At 42.8% G+C, this 27,672-nt stretch overlaps 1 protein-coding gene across 2 annotated transcripts in view; it reads left to right on the forward strand.

The window, feature by feature from the left end:
• Positions 1-1,361: 1,361 nt before the first annotated feature.
• dock10 (dedicator of cytokinesis 10) overlaps positions 1,362-27,672 on the forward strand; it is a 70,525-nt gene continuing 44,214 nt past the window's right edge. Inside the window, exon 1 of one of the 2 annotated variants that reach the window (XM_062418477.1) lies at positions 1,362-1,690. In XM_062418477.1, coding sequence (XP_062274461.1) covers positions 1,583-1,690 — 108 coding nt within the window. In that variant the 5' untranslated portion in view covers positions 1,362-1,582. Of the gene's footprint in view, positions 1,691-27,467; positions 27,627-27,672 lie in introns of those variants that run through there. The other variant, XM_062418476.1, reaches the window with a different exon arrangement.

The following is a 27,672-nucleotide window of genomic DNA, read 5'->3' on the forward strand; positions in this document are numbered from 1 at the left end:
TCAATGGGGGCCCCCACCATTTCATAATCCATCAGTGGTCCACATTAAGGCATATGGGTTCTGCTGGTTATGCAAGACACTCTCTTGAGAGACATTATGCTACTGAGTTATTCCATTCTTGAAATTGGGTCATTTTCAAACTTCTTTAGCGGATGCTGAGTTTATTTAATCATTTCGACAGTACTTGTCCTAATTATGGAAGGCATGCTGTCCCTGATAAATACATTTCTTATAAAAGGTAAATTAAAAAACAACAACAACCCTGCCACTGATAAATAAATAATTAAATAAATGGTTTTAGAAAAGGCCTAAGGAGATTTGCTCTCATGTCAGGTGGTGGAAAATTAACAGTAAAGGCAAAACCTCAGCTGCAGATATCTTAAAACATCTGCAAATAAATCCAAAATTATCTTCAAATAGACAACACTGAGTGAAATATATTTGCAGCTTTGTAGCTTTTTGTAGCTGTGAATCCACACTGCCTGATACTAACCATGAACACTGCAGTACTGCTTGTAAACACTAGATGGAGGCACAATACTGCTGTATTAAAGACTGAAATTGTGTGCGTAAAATAGAAGCTTAGATGAAGATAATATTATTATTAATACCCATTTGTTGGTCTCAATTAAGGACCTACGTGCAGCAACTGTAAACCAGGATGTTCATTGAATAACTCCTTTAATAGCGTGTCATTTACAAATCATATTAAACAGGCTACACATTATACCTGCCTTTTATCCTCGCTCCTGTTTAAACTGCCTAATTTTACTATAAGAACTAATTGAAAAGCCGAGTGTTTCTGGCCATTTGAAACTGAATTGAGCATGCGGTTCCGCCAGGTGTCGCTGTTGGCCACATCTGTCTCCCACATCTTCTAACCTGTACTGTAAATGCTGCTGCTTCCTTGGTCGTGACTGGACTGCTGATGAGTTGCTGACATTTGAGAGCTCCCCTTGAGATGCATGATGTGTACAGTGTTAACCCTGCTCAAATCAAAGTTAAGCAGAGCCTGTTAGGCTACTGTTGCATGTTGAGTGAATTTCTACAGCCTACTTCTGATTAATCTAGTTTCACTTCTAAGATATTTTTTGAAAGACATCTATAAAGCCTATATGTTATTTCTCTTAAATTGAACATGAAACTGGCTGCAGTAGGCTTCTGTGAAAATGTTCCGTTACATGTTAAGTTGGTTAAATATAAGATGGAAGATTTACACTGTATTTGGTGGTTGTGTCTTTCAAAGTAAATGTAATACTTTATGTCAAGTATTCATTGTAGTCGGGTTTAGAAAATGTAATTTGAAAGGCATAACCGGAAGTATTGTCTCTGATTCAGTCCGGTTTGGCTCCAATCTCAGCGGCGCGCAGGCACGCATCCTCTGCACAGTGTGACTGAAGAGGCGTGTATGTGTGTATGTGTGTGTGTGTGTGTGTTTGTGTGTGTGTGTGTGTGTGTGTGTGTGTCTCCTGTGTGTGTAAACACAGCTCAGTCGGCTCATGGTAGGAGCGAGGAGGGCCAGCTCTGACTGCTGCAGATCCCACCAGGTTGACTTGTGCTCGGTGGCCGCTCAGATGAGGAGATGGCAGCCGAATCGACCCGGAGATTCACCAAGAACCTGCTGAAACCGGGGAGCGCCGCGGAGATACGGCAGACGGCGTGCAACGCAGTCAGACACTCCGCAGTGGTGGTGAGTAGACCCGCGTCAATTACAAAAACATGGTGGTAGTGGAAAATGCATCACCACCTGTGGGCCCAAAAGCTTTTTTCTTCCTCTTTTTCTTCTTCTGATCCTGGCTCTGAAGGCTGTGAACCAAAGCTTTGTAACTGGAATTAAATGTAGGCATCATCATCATCATCATCATCCTCATCCTCATCCTCCTCCTCATCATCATCCTCATCATCTGTCCCCCAGCCTCTGACAGACCCGCACCACTGCACCGTGGCTGTGGCATTGACATTCATGTTGCATCTTTCTATGCAGTGGCAATACGCTGCTCAGCCTCTGTCTATGGAACCTGCAGGGGGGGAACAATTCAATACGTTTTTGAATGGGTAAAGCTCAGCAGGCGCAGGAATCGCCACATTTCTTTCTACTATTGGGAAAGAAGCTGCGTATTGGCTGGTAATGTGGCTATAAAGTCGTCGAGCCTATCATATCCCCCGTGGGTTTGTAGTTTATTCCAGTGTGGCTGGCTGAAGTGAATGAAAAATGCAGTAATAGCGGTTTGGTAGTAGGTTAGTGGGATGCGGCATGACAGAGGCAGCGGTTTACATCTGCCCAGCGGTGCACAGAAACACCAGAGAAGATGGAGGGAGGGATATCGAAGGGAGATGAATGCGAAAACAGTGCTTTGATTCACGACTATATTATCAGGCTATTTTAATATAGTGAAATGTGAAATGTACGCTCCAGTGGGTGTGTCACGCCTTATAACTGGAGGCTCTGATTGACACATAAAGATAGTGGGAGGAGGGGTAATCCAAGAAAAAAACATCCATATACACACTAGGAGGAGGATTTGTGTTTTGATGATGTCCTTTTGATTCATCAGACAGATGAGGACAAATCCTGTACCTTACGTTTTGCATGTTTTGCATGTGTGTGCCTGTGTGTGTGTGTCCATTCTGTTAGAGATTAGCATAGGGAAAGGTCACTCCACTCCAGCCTCTCTGCTTCTACTCTTCATACTCTTCACTGTTGTGTTAGTGTGTCAGTGGGACACGGCAGAGCTGAGCGCAGAATTGATTTGAATAAAGAGGGAAAATGCAATAGTAAACCTTTTGTAAATGTGGTGCACAGCAGAAGACAGGATTACAAATGGAAACAAATGACATAGAAGCACAATAGATGAAATCTGGCTTTCAGAGTGTACTGAGTGAAAATTGATCAATCTCTTTGCACAGCCAGATGTTACCTTTCACTGGGTCAGTTGAAAATGAACAGAATAAAACTGTTGTAAGGTTTATCTGTAGTATACATTTATCAGAGTATCCCCAAATGAAGTAAATTGTGTTTATTGATTAGATTATTGATTCCCTATTGGATGTATAAATTGACTGGTGAGTCAGCTTGTGTTAGTATAATTTGGGACAAAATATAGCAGTGCATTGCGGTATGCTGTTACCACACTGTGGGACTTCACTGCCTTGCCTAAAGGCACTACAGCTGAAGTGACAGTGAGTCTGTGGATTTCAAGTGAAGATACTACACACAAGTGACAAGTTAAGGAGAGGAAATGAGAGAGATACAGGGCAAAGAGAGATATAACTGAGTGAGAACATACTGTATCTCAGCCTGAAACAAAAGGAAATTGAGCTGCCTGATGTTCAACTATTATCCCCACTATTTACATTATTAAAGGTGAAGTTATGCTAATTAAGTCATTAAGTAGTAAATGTCTGGCAGCATATTTGTATTCTTTATTAAAGCTTCACTCTATTACAGACTGTGCTGTTACTGCACAACTATCCAGTAGTTCACATTCCATATTGTTGCATATGTATCAGTGAGAAAACCATCTGTATTCAGATGTGGTGCATTCAATCTGATAGTTTGAGCTGTGTGTGAAACAGAAAAAAACTGCTTTCTTGCAACTCCTGAAAACAGCATGTATTATCACATCAATATCGATACACGTTTTCATTTAAAAAACACATTCTTTTGTAGACATAACCAGATGTGTGCAGATACCAGTTCACGGTTCCTATTATTGAGCACAAGTGCTCAGGGGTTTTGCTTCCTTAAAAAATTATGAGTTTGTTTAAAAATGCAAAGACATAAAATAGGGGTGGATAAAACCCTCTGTTAAATACAAAACAAGTCAAGGTATTTTTACACATTGGTGCAAAAATCAAATGAATATCCCAAATTGCCATAAAGCATTTCCACTCATTGATTTGCAACATTGCATATAATAGTCAAATACATCCAGATGTATTAAACAGATAGACAGTTGACACATTTATCTGTTTGCACCTCTGCAGAATTTACTAGAACACCTAGCCATTTGGTTAAAAAAAGTGTTGTTTTTTTTAAAGGTGGGAACTGAAATAGAAACCATCACTAACACTGTGGTCTGCTGTGCTGTGCTGTTTTTTTATTGTTGTCATCCCTCTGTGCAAGGGAGTGGCTGGTTTGTCTAAATTCTGTCCAAAAGCTTGAAAAAGCTCCTGAATAGCAATAGCTGCCTGATGGTCACTTGATCACTACCCACCAGCACTGACCTCAGCCACAGCTCTAAACTGACAAACTCTATAAATGAAAACAAAAAAAGATCCATAAATAATTGCTTGAGGTCATTCACTGTGCAGATAGGATGCAGGAATGTGGAGAGAATGAGACAGGGAAGCTACGGTACATGTAAGAGTAAGCATGTGTGTAAATGTGTAGGTATACGACTTGTGTGTGCAGGCTTAGGTTAAGTGGGTGTGTAAATGTCCACAGGCGTTGTGTGTGCATGTGTGTAGACGTTTTTGTGAGTGTGTTAATGCATGGCCTTTGTTGGTGAAAGAAACCAGGTCAGCAGAATCAGGCCCTATGGCATAACATTCAATGAAGCGTGAGCCTCTTTTTCTCTCTCGCTGACCTCCCTCTCCCTATTTTCATAGTAACCAGTTTTTCGTCATTCACTTAATGCCATCCCCCCCTCCACCCCCCTCCATGCCCTCTCCTCTCCGTCTCTCCGTGGCTTCACTGTTTCAGATACCTCTATATTTGAGTTTTTCCTCTGTGTTTTTCACTGTCCCATTGCTCTGCATGGGTCCCTGGTCAGGTTAGATCAATTTCTTTGTGAATGCATGTGTGTATTAGTGAGAGTACAGCATACATGATACTGGGTAAATCCCTCCTGGTGCATGCTGAGTTTTCTTTTGCTCTGTGAAAACGATCACTGCTTTCTGACTGACTTCTCTGTTTCTCTTCGTGGTCAGCCCACCCATCCTCAAATATGAAGGGAGCATGGAAGGGTAGATAGATACAAGACGGAAGGATTTAATGGTGGTTGAATGTTTTAAAAGAAAAACATACAATATTTTGCTCCAATGATCTTTTCCATTACATCTTTTCTGGCCTCAATCTGGCAGTGAGCTGGTTTACGCCAAATAACAATGAAATAAAATAATGAAATAGATAGGCTAAATATCTTAATTTTATGATCGTAATGATGCATTTTTATATCAAACATGTAGTACAAAAAAATCATCCATATTTTAGACCCATTGCTGGTATCTGTTGGTATACCGAGAGACCGTTTACTGTGACTTCCAGTGAAAGTGAGCAGCATAGTAGTGTAGACACAAGTGTCATTCTTGTTGTGACTCTGGCTGCCTTCTGGGATGAACCACATGTCATACCATGCCTCCTGGATGCCAACCATGCTAACCACACAGCCAGAGATTGGGGCCAGCATGCCCACCCTGGCATACTGCTGTAGCTCAGAGTTTGTTTGCCCAGTAGAACAGGGTTGCTTGTATGCAATCGCCATCACTCCTTGCTTTGGGGCCATATGCATGCTCATGCCTTTCCACGTGGTATCCTAGTGTTTGGTGTTAAATCGCCATGATCATGCCTTCCCTTTGGCATCACACAATGCCACTCCTTACCCTTGGCACCCACGCAGCCCTTATGGTACCACAAGTGTAGCTTCATGCCTGAACTCATATTGACTATTTTTGGTGCCCAGTCACATACACTCTCTAGGTATTTGCCAAAAACTTTCCAATTTGTTGTGTTGTCATAGAGATGACCCTGTAATTCTGTTCACCATCATGACTAATATTTATTGCAATTGATAACCTATTTCAAGCAAGTTTCCAATCGGTGCAATGGATTTTCATATCATACTGGCTAGGACTGCAGTTAACTATTATTTCCATTACATATTCATCTGATTAAAATCTAAAATGTCAATGAAAAAGTAAAAAAATGGCCATTTCAAGTCTTGAAATTGACTTAGTCTGATCAACACTCCAAAGCCCAAAGGTATGCAATTCACAACTATATAAGATATCATTTACATTGATATAAAACCTGAAAAGCAGCAAATCCTCATATTTGTGATGCAGTTACCAGTGAACCTTCTTCTTTTGTTGATTAATGACAGACTTATTAATTGATCATAAAAACTGTTGTTGGTTAATTTTTCTGTCGGTCACAGAAATTATTATTAATCAGCTAATCATTTCAGCACTAAACTGGCATCAATGGATGCGAGGCCACCAAAACAGCAAGTACTCTCAATAATCTGTATGTGTGAACTTCCATAAGAACGGCCTGAAAGGTAAAAACTGAAGACTGTTGACCTAAGACTGTGGAAACCATCTGACAGTGATGTAAAATATAAGTGATTTGTAGTTAATTTACACAAACATGGTTCCCTCCAGTGTGGTTTACCGGTTCTCTCTTGTGTCTGCTCCTGTTCTCCTCAACTAATCATCAGAGAGCTGCATGTGTTCTTTGGCTTTAGGACTAAAGGGCAAAGGCACACCCACACACTCACACTGCAATAGAGTAACATGAAGTATGGAGAGGTGGTCACACATTTGTGGTTAAAGTTGCAGTGTGTTTCCATCCTGTATTCTGCACTATATATATATGACATAAAACACGTAGTAGGTGTTAGATACTGAAAAAGGTGTTCATATGTCATTGACCTCCCTTTCAGCTAGTCTTTGTCCATCCATTATCTGACTCATCTAATTTTATTTCCAGAGAATGAAAAATGAGGCACGAATTTGAACATTTGTTAAGGATTTGATGTCTCCTCTCTTCTCCTCTACTCTCCTCACCTCTCCTCTCTCTAAAATACCACTGCTGGGCTTGTCTGTCTGTCTGTCTGGAGTTAAAATGTGTGTCAGACAGTGTGGAACAGTCATTTGTTGGTGGGGGGCACTGCGGGTAGATGTGCCTCAGTGATATATTGCTGGTGTGTGCGGTCGTCGGGGGACATGCTGTCAGTCTGACTCTGCTCTCCCCTCATGACACATCATGTCGTTTGCCTGGGGTGCATTGTGCATGACTGCTGACCTGCCTGTTTGTCCAGTAAACATGCATAGTGGCACGCATGTCTGTGAATGTGTGGGTGCTTGTGATTATTGGGAAAATCCAACCACTTAAAAATGTTGGCGTGCACATTTGGGATTTAGCCGCTTTATATCTGTGTCAGTGTGGTTTTATCTTGATTTGACCACAGCACGCTGCTCTGTTTTAAAAAAGAGAGTCGTCAGTGTCACGCTAAATAGTCGCCGGAGGCATGCAACACCGACTAATATGCTCGTCTCATGCGAGTTAGTCAAACTGATAATGCTGAAAATCAATTGTCCCAGAGGACAGAAAACCAGTTAGATTACCAGTAATTACTCTCCCACAGCCATGCTGCTGTTACCACGGCAACAGAGAAAGGTCAATTAGGATGGAATTCTAACAGGAAGCACTCCTATCACTCCTTGCATATTTCCCATCCAGTATATCTTATTTCATCTCATCTGTCGCTCCTCTGTTCACATGCTTTCTCATTTACATCTTTACAAGATGTCTAAGAAATCAATTTGATGTTTTTTTTCTCTCTTTCTTTTACCTCTGTCTCCTTGAGGTTAAGACAGTTACTTTCTGTATTTGTAGACAGAGATCTGTACTGATCCAGATATTTATGTCACATGCCTCTTATTACATCTGGACAGGGCAAGGTAGGACAGAACAAGAGTGGCTCTGGAGCCAGAATCGAGCTTATAATTGCATCAGACTTCAACCGGCTTATCATTTTAGAGAGTCGGGCCATAAAGAGGGGGAAACCAGAGAGAAATTCAGGGAGGAAGGGTGAGAGAGAGAAGGGAGAGATTCAGTAGATCTGCCTCCCCTCCCAGAGGAGTTCGTGCTGAGGTTTGGCTGCAGATGATTTGTCCTCTCATAAACACTTTGTCCAGTGTTTGTGTTTGAATTTGTATGTATGTGTTTGTGTCATCCCTGGTATCCAATTTTATTGATCTCTGCAAGCTTTTATATAGAGAATGTGTACATGTCTGAGCGTCTCATTGGTGTGAGTAGGCTCATGTTTGAGTGTGCTATATTCATAAGTTTGCACGCTAGCAACTTTCAGGGCCCTGTGGACATTCATGCAAGTGCTCCAGTTCTTGAAGAAACTTCCCAACACTCCAGGACTGGAATTAGAAATGCAGTGCTGTTGTCTTTATTCCCATAGAGTCAGATATAAAGCTCCTTTACAAATCAACAGAGACATTTCCTTCCCTGCCAATGCAGTTATTCTCTTACATAAGTCAGGATTTTGGAAGTCATACTGCAGTTGGAATGTATAACCATATAAATATGACTGTGAGAGAGAAGAGACTCTTCCAGCACGAACAATCAAGAAAGAAGTATTTGGCCCTTAACGTCACAATGGAACTATTAAAGTAAAACTTGAATGATTATCAGAGTTTCCCACAGTGTTTTATAGTGGACGGGAGTGACCTTACATAGAATTAAGACCACTTCAGCTCACAATGTAAAACACATGCTTGAATAAAGATGAATCAAGATATTTATAACTTTTATTGCATATAATATTCACCTTTATGGAAAAAGTGCTAAGTTGCAAATACTAGAGATATTGATCACAAAACATCTCTGATCATAGCTAAATTACCACTGATAGATGGCACCATATGACATTTGTCAAAAACCGTGAAAAAGATAATACTGAACTAATGCTTCCCGAGTGGCACACTTTCAGAATTGTTCCATTTTTAAAGCTGTATATCATTCATTTTGTGTCTGTGTCACCTCTTTGGCCCACAGTTTTATTCTTGCTGATGCATATGAAGAGTGACATACTCATCATCAAAGAGGCGCTTGCACAGTCTGTACAGCTCTCCACTTCTGGTTTTTGTGTATGTCATATCTTACTCTCTATATGTGTCAAACCATATTTTTAAAGTGTCACCTGCTACATTGAGCTAGTGCATGCTCTGACAGTGTGGGACAGGATGTCATGCTCGCTCCGTCTCTTCTCTCACACTGTGCATTTTGTGTCTCTGAACAACTGACAATGCAGCTTTTCTTAGAGGCCATGCTGTGCAGTTCTTCATGGTGCCTTTGTCATGTGGTGCAACCTAAATGTGTGTTCGTATCACTTAAGAGATTTCCTCAGCAGGGTGGCGCATAACCTCAGCGCCTTTCCTTCTCTTATATTTTCACTTCTTACCTCCTCCCCTCTGCTCCCTCTCTACCTTTTTTTCACACTTTGCCTTTTCCATCTCTACATGAATTCCCTAATTGCCTTCCCCTCCTTATTCTTTCTCAAAATAAACTGGATTACATTCACTCACACTCTTATATTATGAGTGAATGCATCTAGTGTCACCGGTGTGTGTGTGTGTGTGTGTGTGTGTGTGTGTGTGTGTGTGTGTGTGTGTGTGTGTGTGTGTGTGTGTGTGTGTGTGTGTGTGTGTGTACATGCAGACAAGAGAATATAGAAAGGGATAAGAGGAGATAAATAGCTCTTTGACATTTGTTATGACTGAGCTGCAGATGACTTAGCCTTATTTTCCCGATAACAGTAGGACCGTGCACTGCCAGGCCTTGGTGTGCATCTTCTCAGTGACTCATTCAGAGAGGACAGAGAAATAAAAGCGAAGAGAGGAAAAGATAAACACATTTTTGAGCCTGTCACTGTCACTGGTGACACTGTCTGCTGCTGAATTCCCCCACTGTTTGAACTCTACACAGTGATCTCAGTCATGCATGTGTGAATTTTATAGCTGGTTGTGAGCGCAGGAAATTCTTTTTTTTTTCTCTCCCCCTGCAAAAGCCTTGTACTGTCAGACCGCCTGTTGTTAAATTGAAGAAAAAGACAAAAAGTGTGTTTAGTCTAGGTAGAGAAACTGGATCGAGAAGAAGTATGTGTCTGTCTGTATGTCAGTGTTTGTGAGAGGTCACATGAGAGGAGGAGAGAGAGAGAGGTCCCCAGGGCTCCATGCATTGTGCCAACATAAGTTTACAATAGGCTCTTTGGAGAGGCTTCACAGCTAGTGAACTGCTCCATTCAGACCTAGCTGACCAGGCTTTGCCTCAGTGAAGCTTAACTTTTATCCTCTCTCCCTCTCTTTCTCTAAAGCTCTCCATCCAGCCTCACTATCCTGCCCCTACCTTAATAGACACCACCATCCATCCGTCTATCCAGACTCTCTTCACGGCACCCAGGGAGGGGGAGAAGTAGAGAGGAGAGAGGGAGGGGGGGGGGGGGGGGGGGTCCACTTCACATACTGGACTAAGAATAGTTCCCTGCCTCTCTGTGAGTGAATTGCAGTGTTGTGTCTCTCCCTCACTCTGCATTCCAGAGTAGGAGGCCTGAATATGCTACTGCCATTACTGTCCGACCCCCATGCCCTGCTGCCCTTGCCCTGTTGTATACACACCACACACACACACACACACACACACACACACACACACACACACACACACACACACACACACACACACACACACACACACACACACACACACATACACACACACACACACACACACACACACACACACACACACACACACACACACACACACACTGTGTGACAGTTGTGGACTTTCCCTCATTATCTGCATCCAGTGGCTGGCAGGATAAGACAAAAAGGGGAGTGATCTTATTAGGCAACAAATTGGCAGGATGTAAAGAAAATGTGTATGTCAGATGATACAAGTTGCCTCAAAGTCTATAAATCTTATAACAGAACAGTATTTTTGTTACGTGGTCAAATCCTTTAACACTCTTTAAGATCTTTTTGTCCCTCCCTGCTCTGCCTGTCTAACTGCTCCCTGTTGGCTTTGATCAACCCGCCTGACCCGCCGATAATCATGTCTGACCGTGTCTGTCCTCTTGGCCCCGGTGGCAGAAAAGGTATAAAAGAAAAGAAAGGGACACAGGCAGCCATTATTAATGTTTCACCGCCAGCACCCACTCCAGTTACATACACAAAGATAAAAGCACATGCATGCAGATTATTATGTCCTGTGCTGCTGTTTGAAACAGAGAGGATCGTTTTTTACTGACAGTAGTAAAGTCCTGGAAGACATAGCTGTCATAACTTTCTGTCATAGCACAAGATAACTGGCCAAAAAAGGAGAAAGAAAAAGAAAAATGCATCAGTCTATCACATTATAACAGGGCTGGTCACCTATGTCACCGTGGAGGCGGAGGGCAATACAGATGTGGATGCATTTGACACAACTGATTTTGTTCAGCTAGCAACGTGAAACTTATCATGTTATAACGTGGTAAGTGTCGATATAACATGAAACTTATCACGTTATAACGTGAAAGTCATAGTTGGTCTCAGGCAAAGCAGTATGCAGTACAGCTGGATGAATGAGTCCGACCCTCCGTATACAGCCCCATGCATTTTAAAATCCTCCTCAGTGTAAGGATATGTATCACAGTATCATCCACTGTGCTCAGTAACAGCAGAATCTCATCATGTCTCAACCCAAGCAAGCACAACTTCAAATATGAGTATCTCGTTATAACGTGATAAGTTTCATGTTATAACGAGAGACTGAAACTTCACGTTTTAACGTGAAACAATCATGTTATAACATGAAACCTATCACGTTATAACGTGATACTTTATTTTCTTTTTCTGGTGTGGCAACAATACACCAATATGATTAATTTGTAAAGAAAAACTCTCTCTGGTTCCATCTTAAAAGTGAATGTTTTCTGTTTTCTGGATATCTTAAGGTTCTGAACTGCGGTCCAGGACAAAATAAAACATTTTAGTTGCCACCTTGGGTTCAGTGAAACATTGATCAACTTTTTGCCCAATTTTCTGGCATTTATAGACCAAACAACTACTTGATTGATCGAGAAAATAATTGACAGAATCACAGCACTGAAAATGTTATAAAACAAAGACAAACATATCAGAAGTGAGTCAACAGGAGAAAAGTCCACATACATTGATGTATAGAAATGTATTTAATTTAAATTTTAGGTCATGTCTTTCAGCTCCAACTACTTTTTATCTGAATTATTAATACTCTTGAAGATGAAAAGTCTTTAAAAGGTCACGTGGTTGTTATCTGGTTGAAACTGATTTGACTCAAAGATTCTATTTCCACTCATCGCTGTTTCTTCCGTGTGACACAAAGATGAGTCTTGCTGATACGTGTCTGAGAGGAAACCCAGCCAAAAAGTCTCAATAGCTGAAAGTCATAAAGATGCTACGTTTTGCATGTTTTGCTGTATTCAGCCAGAGAGCTGAAAGGGGATCTGCAAAAGAAATAAAGGAGGAAAAAAGCGTGGGGGAGAGGGGGAGACAGAGGAGGGATTTTAAGTCCTTAAGGCAGGGGCGGTGGGGGGGGGGGGGGGGGGGGGGGGGGGGGGGAATAAGTAAGGAAGGATAATACACTGTGTATAAAAACGCAGGAGGAAAAGTCTTCAGAACAGCTGCGTCCTCCGTCTAAACTGGGACCTCAGGGAGAAGGAGCAATGCTGAGTGGGCGTCTGGTGGATAGTTAGCACTGGTGTAGAGGTTATACAGAGGTTACAAGTAGGCTTTATGTAGGTGCCATATGTAGGCGGCATGACTGAATGATTTATTACAAATGAGGCATTCTAGTGGGCTTTTTCTTTACTGTGAGTATGTAGATTGGGTGTTGGCATCAAGCATTATGATTAATTTTTCACTGATCTGGTTGGAACGATGCTGATGTTCTTGACCATATATCTCATAACCATAGTATCCATTGTGCTGGTATGTGTTTTTGGCCTGACTGCATAAAAGTAAATACTGGCTTGGGTCTGATTTAAGATGAATATGGCAGGTTCAGAGTGAGGACACGTTTTTCAAGCTAACAGAGTTACAGGAAGCAGAAATCATTATGGGTAATTGCTTAAGGAATAGCTTCGATTTCCTAGTGTCAGTGGCCCAGACATGCAGTGGAAGTAGAGTGGAAGTTTGCATATTTCAGAGTTTGATTTGGCTTGTCAGTGAACTGTCTTATTGGTTGGAGACTATATCACCTGGACAGGAAACAGGAAAGGCCTAACAGCTGTATAAATGGCTCAGATAAGATCAGAGAAACGATGGCTACTGTACTGGACTGGTATGTAGAGCCTGACTGATACAGAATGTTTGGGGCTTGACACTGATATTAGTGAGTAAAGAAAATCTGACATCAATGTATCGGCCAATATTCTTTACACACACACTTCATTGGTAATTTAATAATCATAAATAACTATAAATAAAAAACACGAATACAACAAAAAATATACATACAGTATGTATTAAACTTGAATTAAGAAAATGGATCAGATCTATATAAAATGTTGCGTATATAAATATTGGCACATATCGGATATCATATATGCCAATGCCGATATATCTGGTGTAGGCCAATATCAGTCGGGCTCTACTTGTATTTATTATGTTGCTGCAGCACTCTTTCCAGTAATATCAGGTTTTGATGAGCAGATTGATACTGGCGAAATCTCCCCTCTCGGCAGCGAAGGGTAGACTGAACCTTCATGCCTTTTTCTGTTTCTAATTACTGTTCTCTCTCTCAGATGGAAAACCGCCATTAAAAGGAGCCACTCTTTTTGCTCTGCTCAGTGCTTTTACTTTAAACCTCCCCTGTAGTGTGGGCTGATACTTTATCTCATTTAAAAACCATCAATAGAAACATAAAAGCCCTGAATTATGGTTTAAAAGTATAACCCTAGGTACCACACGAACACACACAAAAAAGCTTTAAAGAAAGAAAGGTGGGTATCATTACAAGTATTTATTGCAGAGTACATAAGAAGCCGGTGACCTCAGCCGTCTGTGCATGACTGCCGAGGCGGAGGAGGAGAGAACAGGAGGAGAGAACAGCAAGGAGATGTGGAGAGTGCCACGTGGGAGAGTGAATTAATGAGGCACCAGCTCTGTGACAGTAGCTGTGTGTCTTTCTGCTGCTTTTGCTGCTACACAGTTACTCCTGCTGCTTTTCATATCTCACAGTCTAGATGTTTTCTCTTATGATGAAGGTTTATGTCTATGTAAGTCAGGGAGACATTTTTAGACAGAGACAGGCAGGTAGAAAGGTATAAGTGGTAGTGTTATTATTGTCCTGGTTATGTCCATTAAATCAAATGAATAGGACAATAGGGACAATATTGTACTTAAAACATCAAAATGTTAAAGGCTAGCTTGTTAGCTTTCACTCCTTATTGTATAATGGAGATGAGCCACCCCACCTGAAACAGTTTCTTGGAGGAAACCCTGCTGAACTAACTGTATCACAGTCATTTTTTATTACAGAATTATGCAATAAACAGAGAAAAAGTGGGAAAATAGAGTTTACAGCTGACATCTTAATTTAAGCATGTTGAGGATGAAATAACATGTCAAGTTAATTTCCCATTGATTCCTTACCTTTAAAGGTGCTCCTCTGTCAGACTATGTCAACCTTTCTCTTATTCACTGCTTGTCTCTTATGATAAAGCTGGTTCTTTCAAATGCCATGGATGTAAATTTCTCATGAACCAAGCAGTGTTTTGTGTTTGTCTCGAAAACATGGTAATACTGTTAAGAAAGAAAAGAGTTTAGCAGTGCTTTAGAGGGTAAGGGTGATGGATGGACAGAAAAGAAAGGTGAGGTTCATTATTGTTGGGGGTGGGGTGCTGAATTTAAAGGAGGCGAGTCCAAGGAGAATGGAAATTTTTACCAATGCACCCCCTTTTCCCAGCAGTTGCTCCTCACCAACTTCCCCTCTACCATATTCTCTACCTCATCCCCCCTCTCCTGCTCCCTCCGCCTGAACATCCCTCCCGCCTCAGGACTTTAGTTCTCAGTTAAAGACATTTTAATAGCTTCCTTTTCTAAACAAACCAGCAGCCAGAGGAAGAGATAATATCTCTGGCACAGAGCGCCTCCTAGAGGCCATTTTTAAAACAAGGCAGCTGTTAGACACAAGAGTGTGGGGGCTGTCACAGAGTCAGACACTCTCTCATTGTCCAAAAAGCCTGCTGTGTTACGTTCTCAGCACTAGATGGCATTGGCAGTGTTCTGTAGCTCTCAACTCACTTCCTCCTGTTCCAACTCTGTCAGACATACACACAGTCTGCCCTCCTGTCATTTTACACAACCTAATCCATACCATGACTGTATTACAGTAGGCTTTTAAAATCATTGTATCATTATTGTGATTCATACTTTGGAGCAATCACATGGAAGTCATTCTGCAGTATTTGTAAAATAGTAGGTTACTCCATTGCATCGAACTGAGTGGTCTTAATTTCCACCGTTAGGTTGTCTCAACAAATAACAGAGCTGCTGTGCATCACATGACAGACAGGAAACAAAAGTAAATCTAACATGTGTGACACAGAGAGAGAAAAGTAACACAGTCACAGAGAAAGCTTTGGAGTAACAACAGATCCAAGACCAAAATGAGTCAGAATTGAAGGAAATCCCTCGATTTCTAATGAAAATGCGCTTGAATGTAGACAGTCTTGCATAAATGTGCAAAACTACCTGAAATACCATCACAAAATACAGTTGATGGAACAAAGGTCATGAAAATTACCAGACCGCAAAAACATCTGTGCTTCGTAGAAATGTTTTCTCCAAGAATAGTGACATAAAATCTTAACTCTTTAATCATGTTTTTATCTTGAATCATGCAGAGATGGAGTTGAGAGAACCTTAGTGCATCAGGTAAAAACTGATCTGTGTTTAGACCTCATCTGTCTTCCTGTTACGTGCAAGAGACTGTGTGTGGTGGTGTATCCGCAAGCTGAGGTTTTACTGAGAAAAGAACATGATGAGTATAAGACAAAATTAACCTGAACAAAATTTTAAAAATAACCCTCATCAAATATACATAGCAGCATCTTGAGCTGTAAATGACCTGTACTGTATTCCATGAGGTGTACGCTCTGTTGTAACCATACTGTCCATGTCATGATCTGCAGTTAAGAAAATGATCAAAGGTTTACTTTATCTAACAGTTTGTAGCTGACTAGCTGTTCAGAGTGCTCCTCCTAATTGTGTTTTCCTTGAGATATGTTAAGTTCTTTGAATCTTTTTTTTCCAGTATAGACAATACAGTGCTCTCTCCGTGTGTGTGTGTGTGTGTGTGTGTGTGTGTGTGTGTGTGTGTGTGTGTGTGTGTGTGTGTGTGTGTGTGTGTGTGTGTGTGTGTGTGTGTGTGTGTGTGTGTGTGTGTGTGTGTGTTTGTATGTGTGTGTGGGCTGTGTGAGAAAAGGAGGGTAGTACAGCCAGAAAGAGGTTGACCCTGTGTCCCTCTTGTTACCCTGTGAGCGCCAGGGGCCAAGCTGTAGTTTGCTACAAAACCGGCACACTTGAGTGACAGCATCCTTCCTGTTGTGGTCACCATGGGAACAAGAGAGTGTTTTCCCAAGTAAACTCCGTGGAGCTATGCACCACATCAAACAGCGCTGCCATGAGTCAGCCTCCAGCTCTACAGGGAACCTAACTATAGCAGAGCTAACTGCTTACAGTGCAGTGTGCAAGAGTTTTAATGGACTGTGGTTTCCTACTCGGCCTAGTTGGCTGAGGCGTTTGAAGTCAGTAAAATGGCTTATGTTTGTCTTTTGTTTAAATATTTAGCCTACATGCATATGCAGCATGCACACACACATGCGCATCAAACTTCTGCAAATCTGCAAACCACTACTTTGTGGCCTTCAGCATTGTTCAGCAGGGTAACAGTCCTGCCTGCAACAGAGGGATTACAGAGACTGTAAGGCTGTACAGCTGGAAAACATTAACTCCACAAATGATGGCGGCACACTGCCCTATACACCCCAATGATGTCATCCTCCACAGAGGTTCAGATTTGCATGCAGTTTAACCCCAGTCACACATGGAACCACAAGCAAGCATATGCAAGAACGCATGTACTTATACATAGGTACAAACAATAGCACACATAGGTTCACATGCACACAAACACTCACAAATGTACACTCCATTGAAAATAATATTTAATCACATTTTCTTCCTGTATAATAAACTATGACATGTGCTTACATAGGTGTGAACCAACTTATTTCAACCATTAATACCATGGCATTCACCCATCATTCATTCTTCAACTTTTAGCGGCACAAAGCAAAGATTCATTATGATGCGCCCACTTTCAACATTCAAATCAAATTATTTCCAACATTTTGTCCTGCATGTCTTTAATTATGAATTAATTATGAATTATGTCACGATACAGAAGTTGGATGCTCTCAAAATGCCATTTCATCTGGACTTTAACTACTGTTAAATTTCTTCATTCTTTCTCCTTAAATCACAGTCAAAAGGAGTGAGTACTTTACCAAGTACTCCACTTCCTCCTAATTCTTGTCTTAAATAAATAGCCCCAAAGTACATTGTACTTTCCAGGGAGGGAATTTACAATGAAATAACAGTGACACATCAGGTACTTTCTAAAAAAATATTTGGAAAACTAAGGGAACCTTAAAATTAAGTATTTCCAAAGATACTTCTATCATAGCTTATGCATCTAAGAGTTCAGAAATATGATGAATGAGTGGATACATAACATGAACATAATGGCGATTATTTCGTCTCATCATATGAATAGTTGTAAAGCAGTTTGTGGTTTTGTCCAGGGATGTGACATTATCTTGTATGGTTTTTTTCTCGCATTTCATTGTGTAATTTATTTATTCGCCCAACCAGCTGTAACTCAAGGACAGGCTTCCTGGAAACGGCGCTGTTGTATAATCTCAGTGTCTGCATCTTCAACTGCGTCAATTGTGTCAGTTTCCCCGTTCCCTTCCAGGGAAGTGTGAGGCTCATCATCACTAATTCAGCATTCACCACCTCATTCAGTGAAAATTCCCTCCAGTATTTTGCTTTAATTTCATCTCTCCCCCACAGCTTTTCTTTTAAAAGGAGAAACATTGAAAAAAGGGCTACAACAAAACAAACCAAATGCAGTGAAGACACTATTGTAGCTTTCCCCTATTAACCCTCTGCACTGTCTGCAGGTTTTTCTCATGGAAAACATTTTGATTTAAGTGATGAAAGTATGTTTCCATTTGACTAATTCTATGCACGTTTTGCATTTGTTCATTAAATGTTAACACTTGGCTGAATCAAAAAAGTGGGATAAAGAGAATATGAAATTAACACACACCATTGTGACTAGGCGTTCAACTAAGCATTATTTTCATTATCAGTTAATGTGCTGATTTATCTATTGGTCGTTTGGCCTATATAATGTCAGAAAATGATGAGTTCACTGTTTCCCAAAAATGAAGGTGCAAGCTCAAATGTATTCCTTTGTTTTCTGTCAGAATACTAAATTTCTTTCAAAATGAAAACCATTAATTCATTGCAGTAATTGGAGATACATTTTCTGATGATTGACTAATTGAGTAATGGACTAATTGTTGCAGGTCTAATTGTAACTTGCCTTACACTAGAAGCTTTACAAAACAAAGACCTTAAAGAGCACAGACATTATGACTGTAAGAAAATAACACGAATGCCATCTCTGCATCAGTGAAATTCCACTATTTTATTTAGTTATAGGTGCTCTTTTAATTGATTAATTGTTATTTTGTCAGCCTCCTGAGAACGTTTGCATTGCATCAGTTTCACTGGAAATATGCAGTTCTTTAAAATTTAAAACATTTTGGTTGAAACATACTTACAGAAACCAGCACTGTGATATACTCTCTGTTTGGAAACTGTGTCGGCAGGCGGGCATAGTAAATGAGAGCTCAACACCAAGCTAACTATGTAACATGGGAACTTTGCTGGCATGTTTGTGTGGGCATATTTGTATGATCGGACTATTGTGAAGGCCTGGCATCCAAACAAAAGCCATCTCTGTGGCTTTTGTGTGTTTTAGCTTTTGCTATCAGGCGGGTTTCACTGAGGAGCCTTTAGTGTGAGGAGGCGATGGTTTTTGTAAGCAGGGAGGCCTTGGGGACAGGGGTGGCCGAGTCTCTCTCTCTCTCTCTCTCACACACACTCTTTTGGTTTGTACAGAGCACTGGACATATCCACTGTCATCTTCTACTGAGTGGGACACGTTAATATTTGTACACTGTGTGGGACAGGAATTGCAATTCTGCAATTGTGCACATGCTTCTGTGTATGTCTCTCTCTGTGTTGCGCTGTTTATATTTAGCTATGTAAAGCATTATAATAATGAGCGTTTATGTGGGTGGTGGGTGGGATTTTCTGTCACAGTAACATGGTGTCTAATGACCTTAATCATGACCTAACAACATCACCATAGTTACCTCCTACTCTCTGCAGGAAGCTTACAGCGAGCAAATGTGTGGACCAATGCATTATGTGTCACTTGATTATAGATCTGCTGTCAGCCTCTGCAAACAGTGCATACACACAGCTAAATTATATATTGTATGTAAAATATCACCCCAAGTGTTGGTAACTAGTTGTATGTCTTCACATTTCTTAGGCCGCATTGAGAGCTATATTTACAGTACGTGGTTGAGCATGATACCATATAATGGAATATTTATTTATTTGCTTTTCTCCAAACTAACTTTGGTAACACCCACTTATTCCATTCAAAAGCAATGCCCTGACTTAATTTTCCAGATAAGAAATTGAATGTAAAAAAAGAAAGAACAAAAATCTGAAGAACAAAAATGCTTGCAAAGATACATGTGCGGACTTTGAAGATACTGTGAAGTTCCTCTAATTGTTGCTGGATGCTGACTATGAAAATATATCAAATCAGACTGTATTAAAGTCAGCGGAAAATTTTCCGACTTAACTTTCAGTTCCTCTACTGTGTAATTTTGAGAATCATTGTTCCCCTGACGACATATGAATAATTAAGGGAGAAGTAAGATGTAAGTATTATTTTGGAGAAGCCCATCACTGCAAGCTGGCACTCTTGTCAGGTCTTGTAGAAAGTTCGGACCCAAATGCAGAAAGTTCAAATTCAAGAGTTTTTAATTGAACAGAAAAAGTCAACAACTCCAACAAAGAATGTCCCGTCAAACGGTGAAAAAAACTCAACAAAATGCAGGCCCTTGGCCACAAAACTGAAACATGAGAAGAGCTGACAAACCAGAGGGCAGTCCAAAGAGTGGTCTAGAGGCAAGAAAGGGTCAGGTCCAAATAAGCAGTCCAAACAGGCAGATAATCCAAATCGGCAGGCAAAATCCAAAAACCAGGTTCACAGGCAGAGTTCAAACAAGCAGGTTGGCAGACAGGCAAAGCAGGTAACAACGGTTTGATATGCTCAGAACAAAAGACTGGGACAATCTGACAAACTGGGGCTGACAGAGCACAGAATAAGTAGGCCTAATCATTAGGACTTAACAGAGAACAGGTGAGCACAAAATGGCCGACAATGACCACATGGAAGCATGACAGGTGAGGGCGGAGTCATTACCCAAAATAAACAAAAGCACATGGTTGCAACACACAAAATGTCCAGCAGGTGTCAATGAACATGCAAGGATACTGACACTACCCCCCCCCCTCAACGAACGCCTCTCGGCGTCAAGGCTGGATGGCGTGGGTGTTGCTGGCGAAAGTCTCTAATGAGTGTCTTATCCACAATGTGGCGGGCGGGAACCCACATCCGCTCCTCTGGCCCATACCCTTTCCAGTCAACCAAAAACTGGAGACCACGCCCACGCCGACGAACATCCATCAGCTTCTCGACAGTGTAGACAGGACCCCCATCAACGAGCCGGGGGGGAGGGCGGGACAGAGGACTGTGACAGACAGGTTTGACCCGGGACACATGGAAGGTGGGATGGACTCAGCGAAGTGAGAGGGGCAGGCGCAACCGGACTGCAGATCTGCCCAAGACCCGTTCGATGACATAGGGCCCAATGAAGCGGGGAGCCAGCTTGCGTGAGTCCACTCGGAGAGGTAGGTCCTTGGTAGAGAGCCAAACCCTCTGACCACTCCTGTAGTGGGGGGCCTCGACCCTTCGGCGGTCTGCCAACCGCTTCACCTGGGCACCCGAACGCAACAGAGAGGCTCGAGTACGTCTCCACGTCGCCTTGCACCGCCGGACAAACGCCTGGACAGATGGAACCGATGCCTCAAGTTCCTGGGAAGCAAAGAGAGGTGGTTGGTAACCAAGGCAACATTGAAAAGGGGAGAGACCCGTAGATGCAACAGGGAGAGAAATGTGGGCATACTCAGCCCATGCCAAATGCCGACTCCAGGATGTGGGATTCTGGGACGCCAGGCACCTAAGAACCCTTTCAAGGTCCTGGTTGGCCCGCTCCGTCTGGCCATTGGTCTGAGGATGGAATCCTGAAGAGAGGCTGGCGGTGGCTCCAATAAGCCTACAGAACTCCTTCCAAAACGAGGACACAAATTGAGGACCTCGGTCAGACACCATGTCAAAAGGCATTCCATGGATCCTAAAGACATGGTTAACCATGAGAGAAGCTGTCTCCTTGGCAGAAGGGAGTTTAGTCAGAGGAACAAAGTGCACACATTTGGAGAACCGATCAACAATAGTCAGGACAGCAGAGTTACCATCAGAAGGCAGGAGGCCAGTCACAAAATCCAAGGCTATGTGGGACCATGGTCGTCTGGGTACCGGGAGCGCTGGAGGAGTCCGACAGGTGGCTGATTTGAGCTCTTGTTTTGGGCGCAAATCTGACAGGCAGCGATGAAGGCTTGGACATCTGCAACCATTCGCGGCCACCAAAACTGTTGACGGAGAAATGCCATAGTCCTCCTAACCCCGGCATGGCAGGTCAGTCGGGAGCAGTGACCCCACTCCAAAACCTGAGGACGGACCGAACTGGGGACAAACAGGTGGTTAGGGGGGCAACCAGCTGGGCAAGCCTCCTGTTGCTGGGCACTGCGAACCACAGAGACTATATCCCAAGAAACTGCACCCACAAAACAGTGAGAAGGCAAAATGGCGTTAGGGGCAGGAGCAGCATCTGGAGCACTAAACTGTCGAGAAAGAGAGTCAGGTTTAGCATTCTTGGAACCAGGACGGAAAGACAAGGTAAAATTGAACCGACTAAAAAAAAAAAAAAAGAGACCACCTGGCCTGGCGTGCGTTGAGTCGTTTGGCAGACTTCAAATACTCCAGGTTCCTATGGTCCGTCCACACAAGAAAAGGAACCTCAGCGCCCTCTAGCCAATGACGCCACTCCTCCAGAGCGAGTTTGACCGCCAGAATTTCCCGGTCCCCGACATCGTAGTTTCTCTCAGCAGGCGTTAACTTGTGGGAGAAAAAGGCACATGGGTGCAGCTTATTGTCCTCCTTGGATCTCTGGGACAGGACAGCTCCAGCCCCTACCTCAGAGGCATCCACTTCAACAATGAACTGACACGAAGGATCTGGCATAACCAGAATGGGAGAAGAGGTGAAACGCCTCTTCAGTTGTTGGAATGCCTTCTCCGCCACTTCCGACCAGAAAAACCTGACAGAGGAGGATGTCAGAGCAGTTAGAGGGGAGGCGAGAGAACTATAGTTCCGAATGAACTTCCTGTAAAAATTTGCAAAACCCAGAAACTTCTGCAGATCCTTGCGGGACTGAGGGGTAGGCTAATCAATGACTGCCTTGATCTTAGGAGTCCATCCCAACACCACCTTCAGAGACGACAAAGCCCAAAAACGATGTGGAGAGTTGATGGAACTCACATTTCTCAGCCTTTACATAAAGTTGGTTCTCTAGTAACCGCTGAAGAACTAACCGGACATGATCACGAAGGGACTTGGAAAAAATCAGAATATCGTCCAAATAAAAAAAAAAAAATCTGTTTACCATATCCCGCAGTACATCATTGACCAAAGTCTGGAACACAGCTGGGGCGTTGGTCAGTCCAAACGGCATTACAAGGTACTCATAGTGCCCTGTGGGTGTGTTAAATGCCGTCTTCCACTCATCTCCCTCCCTGATTCGCACCAAATGATAGGCATTACGAAGGTCCAATTTAGAAAACACTGTGGCACCCTGTAACAGTTCAAAGGCTGAGGCCATCAAGGGAAGAGGATATCTGTTCTTAACTGTAATATCATTGAGGCCCCGGTAATCAATGCAAGGTCTTAATGATCTATCCTTCTTGCCCACAAAGAAGGACCCTGCCCCTGCTGGAGAGGACGAGGGACCGATAATACCTGCTGCTAGGGAGTCCTCAATATACTTGTTCATGGCCATATTCTCAGGGGGCGCCAGAGAGTACAGACGACCTCGAGGCGGAGAAGCTCCAGGAAGCAACTCTATAGAGCAATCATATGGACGATGATGTGGTAGAGAAGTTGCCCTGGACTTGCTGAAGACGGGTCTCAGGTCTAGGTATTCCTCCGGAACTCTTGACAGGTCTGGAAACTCCTCAGGTAGCTCAGGAAAAACAGGGAACCGGTTAAGGGCAGACCTCAGACACTGGGAATGACAGAATGGGCTCCAGCCCAAAATAGAATTATTCTCCCAATTAATGTGCGGGTTGTGTTTGACTAACCAAGGGTGACCAAGAACTATGGGAATCTGTGGTGAATCAATAACATAAAGAGCAATCTCCTCAGTGTGATTACCAGAGAGCATCAAACTCACCTGGGATGAGATATGGGTTACCTTAGCGAAACAGGTCCCGTTTAGCGCTGAGGCAGTCAATGGCACTTGCAGGGTGGTTACTGGAACTCCCCATCTGGTGGCCAGTGATACGTCAATGAAGCTCTCTTCAGCTCCAGAGTCAATGAGGACGGAGGTGGTGTGATGATGGCTCCTCCACATCACAGTTGCTTGCAGAACAGTGCGAAGGGATGGGGAGATCTTTGAGGGAATTGCGCTCACCAGTACTCCCCGTCTCACTGGCGAGCGTTGTCTTTTACAGGACAGGTTGAAACAAAATGGCCACGCTGACCACAGTACAGACAGGCACGAGACTCCAGCCTTCGCTGTCTCTCAGCTGGTGAAAGACTAGTCCGGTCTATCTGCATTGGCTCTGGAGGAGCCGGAGTGGACGACCTTGATCCCCCCTCAAGGACCTGAAGAGGAGAACTGGACCCTCGACGAAGCTCAGTCCGCTGAGAACTACTGGTTGTCTTCAACCGATGAAGCTGACCTAGCCGAGTGTCCACACGGATAGCCACACCCACCAAGCCATCAAAAGATGAAGGCAAATCGCGGGGAATGAGTTCATCCTTAATCCCTTCAGAAAGTCCATTGAAAAACGTATCATACAGAGCTTCCGGGTTCCAACCAGTAGAGGACGCCAGAGTCCGGAATTCTTTTGCAAAGTCGGACACTGACCTGCGGCCTTGACGGAGGTTAAGGATCTCACGAGCAGCCTCCCTTCCCTGTTTAGAGCGATCGAAGACCTTCATTTCACCAGTGAATTGAGTGAAGTCATCCTGGATCGCCACCTGGTTGCTCCAGATGGCCGTTCCCCACCCACGAGCTCTTCCAGACAACTGGGTGATGACGTAGGCAACCTTAGAACGATCGGAAGGAAAAGTCAATGGCTGTAGTCCAAAAATCAGCTCACACTGAGCTAGGAATGACTGACAGGATCCTGGATCTCCTGAGTAAGTCTCAGGTGGAGGCAGGCGAGGTTCTCGGGCTGGAGCAGCTGGAGGAGGTGGTACTGAGGAGGCTAACTGGAGCTGTTGCACCTTAGCAGCAAGGTCAGTCACACTTGCTGTAGCTGCCTCCAACGTCCTGGAAACAAACTCAATTTGTGCCTGGTTTTTCCCCAGCGTAGCTCCATGCCGATCAAGAACCTTATTTATTTCTGCTGGGTCCATTATCTGGTCAGATTGTACTGTCAGGTCTTGTAGAAAGTTCGGACCGGAATGCAGAAAGTTCAAATTATAGAGTTTTTAATTGAACAGAAAAAGTCAAAAAACAACTCCAACAAAGAATGTCCCATCAAACGGTGAAAAAACTCAACAAAAATGCAGGCCCTTGGCCACAAAACTGAAACAGGAGAAGAGCTGACAAACCAGAGGGCAGTCCAAAGAGTGGTCTAGAGGCAGGCAAGGGTCAGGTCCAAATAAGCAGTCCAAACAGGCAGATAATCCAAATCGGCAGGCAAAATCCAAAAACCAGGTTCACAGGCAGAGTTCAAACAAGCAGGTTGGCAGACAGGCAAAGCAGGTAACAACGGTTTGATATGCTCAGAACAAAAGACTGGGACAATCTGACAAACTGGGGCTGACAGAGCACAGAATAAGTAGGCCTAATCATTAGGACTTAACAGAGAACAGGTGAGCACAAAATGGCCGACAATGACCACATGGAAGAATGACAGGTGAGGGCGGAGTCATTACCCAAAATAGACAAAAGCACATGGTTGCAACACACAAAATGTCCAGCAGGTGTCAATGAACATGCAAGGATACTGACACACTCTGTTCACACGTCATTCACACACCCATCACACACAAAGTTTATCCATAGTTTCTCAACCATGAAATGACTAACAGCATTACTCTCTTACAGTATATGTGGATGTAGATGGCGTTATGGCAGCAGAACTTAATGTAACTTAATGTGTTTGCTGGCAAGGTGTAATGTTGCCAGTCATCAGTTACAGATTAACATTATTTATTTCAGCAGTTTTTCCTTAATCAGCAACTTAATTTTATGGCAGATACATAAAATGTTAACTAAAGCTAGCCAACAATGACAACAACGGAGAAAAGGACCGGAACTCAAAGCTGCCTTTATAATAAAGGCCAATATTTCCACACCATAAGTATAACTTTTGAGTAGACCGAATGTAAAATGTAAATGTAAATTAACAATAATAAACAAACTAAATTATCTGTTTCATATGTTACAGCTAATTAGGGCTTTAGTTTACATTTTATTTATTCTCAATAAAACTAAATTGCTGATGAGTAAAAAATTGTTTAATTAAATAATGTTAATTTAAATAAAAGACGAAATGCCAGCAGACACATCAAATGATAAATCTACTGCCTATAGCGTTTTTTTCATTGCTGAGAGACAATTTATAAGTTATTTTTGCATGGAGGGCGGTGCCTCCATGCAAAAATAACTTATAAATATCTAGCTCCGACCCAATGTGTACAACATGTAGCCCTGTCCCGACTTTCAACTTCCACTGAGAGTTGCTTGATGTTTTGATTGATTGACAGATGTCTCTGTTACATGCAGTTGGCTACACTCACTTTAACTCCTCCCCCTCAACCAAATACAAATTTTCTATCTACAATAAAAGGATCCAGGCTGCAAACTCCCCATCAAGAATCTTTGTCCACATGTTTCTACAATCTATGATTTGGACAACTACTGGTCCAACAAGTATGACTGGCATAGAAAAAACAAGTGGAATTTTATAATATGAAGAATTTGAAACATATGAAAACCATTTTGTACGGAGAATACACTTTTTTTCCCTTTGCTTTGGCCACACAGAGTGAAAAATGGAACATGAAAAATAAAGCAAGACCAGATGTTACAGTGACATGAGAGAAATTAAGAGGTAAAAGTGATGTTTACTCTCAGGGACATCAGAAGTGATGTCATGGAACTGAATACCAAAAAATTTGTGTGCTGAAATACACTTACAGGGCATTTAACATGCTAGCTCTGCAGTCCTAAAACTCCACATGCACGCCTCATCTGTAAAGCCACCCACTCCCCACTTTCCATCCACTTTCTGTTCAATAGCCTAGCTCACCACTCCCTAGCGTTTTCCACAGAGCCTCACACACACACACACACACACTCGAACTCTGGAGCATTAAGCTGAATTTATGGTGCAAATTCATGCATATGCAAACACACACACTGCAGTCTCTACACTCTTTAATAAAGCAACAGTTTATTTGACCAAATCAAGTCTTGAGTGTGGGAAAGCATGTGTGCACAAAGCACAGATGCACAAACATTACCAGCTAAACTCAGACTTGAAAGGACTGGTGTGATTGGGAGAAAAATTGAGAAGGAGAGAGCTGCAGAATGAAAATCAGGAAAAATTATGTAGTTGTGCATATGTGTGTGTGTGTGTGTGTGTGTGTGTGTGTGTGTGTGTGCGTGTGCGTGCAGCAGCTGGTTCTGGTCAGCTGACAACTCTTGCAGACTGTGATTTGCTTGGTGAGCTGGGCTGGGCTGAACCGTGCACAGCTGCAGTCAGTGTGTGTGTATTAGAGGGAGAGAGAGAGAGAGAGCGAGTCATGTAAGGCTGCCAGTGTGTATGCTGAGCAACAGCAACATTAGGAGCGGGAGACTGGAGTAGAGCAGTACAGGGAAGAGACAGAAAGCTTGTGAAGCAGGACTGGTAGCAGAGAAGCTGGAGGGGAAGGTAAAGTAGGACAGGGGAGGGTACGATGGAGTGTCTGTTAACCGTCAGGGCTTGAACAGAGCACAGCACCGCTGGCTGGACCAGGGCGCTGGGCAATTGGACTGAACTTTGTCGTTGGTCGGCTGGGATAGACAAGAAACCTCACATACTGCTGGACGGGATTAGGCTGGACTGGAAGTCAACAGCAGAGGATTATGGGTTGTTCAGCCAGTGTGGTCCTGCTCCTACGCTCAGTGGGCGGGGCAGACTGCGGCCACATGTGTTCACGACAGGACCAAATGTCACTGGATGCTGCCACGCCCACTTTAGAGGGTTACACCACTACCACCTCACCTCTGACCATCATTGTAATGGTAACCAGCACTACTCCCCATTAACTCTGCTTTTCTACCTAATGCA

This window comes from Scomber scombrus, chromosome 5, assembly GCF_963691925.1.
Source record: "Scomber scombrus chromosome 5, fScoSco1.1, whole genome shotgun sequence".
Classification (NCBI taxonomy): domain Eukaryota; kingdom Metazoa; phylum Chordata; class Actinopteri; order Scombriformes; family Scombridae; genus Scomber; species Scomber scombrus.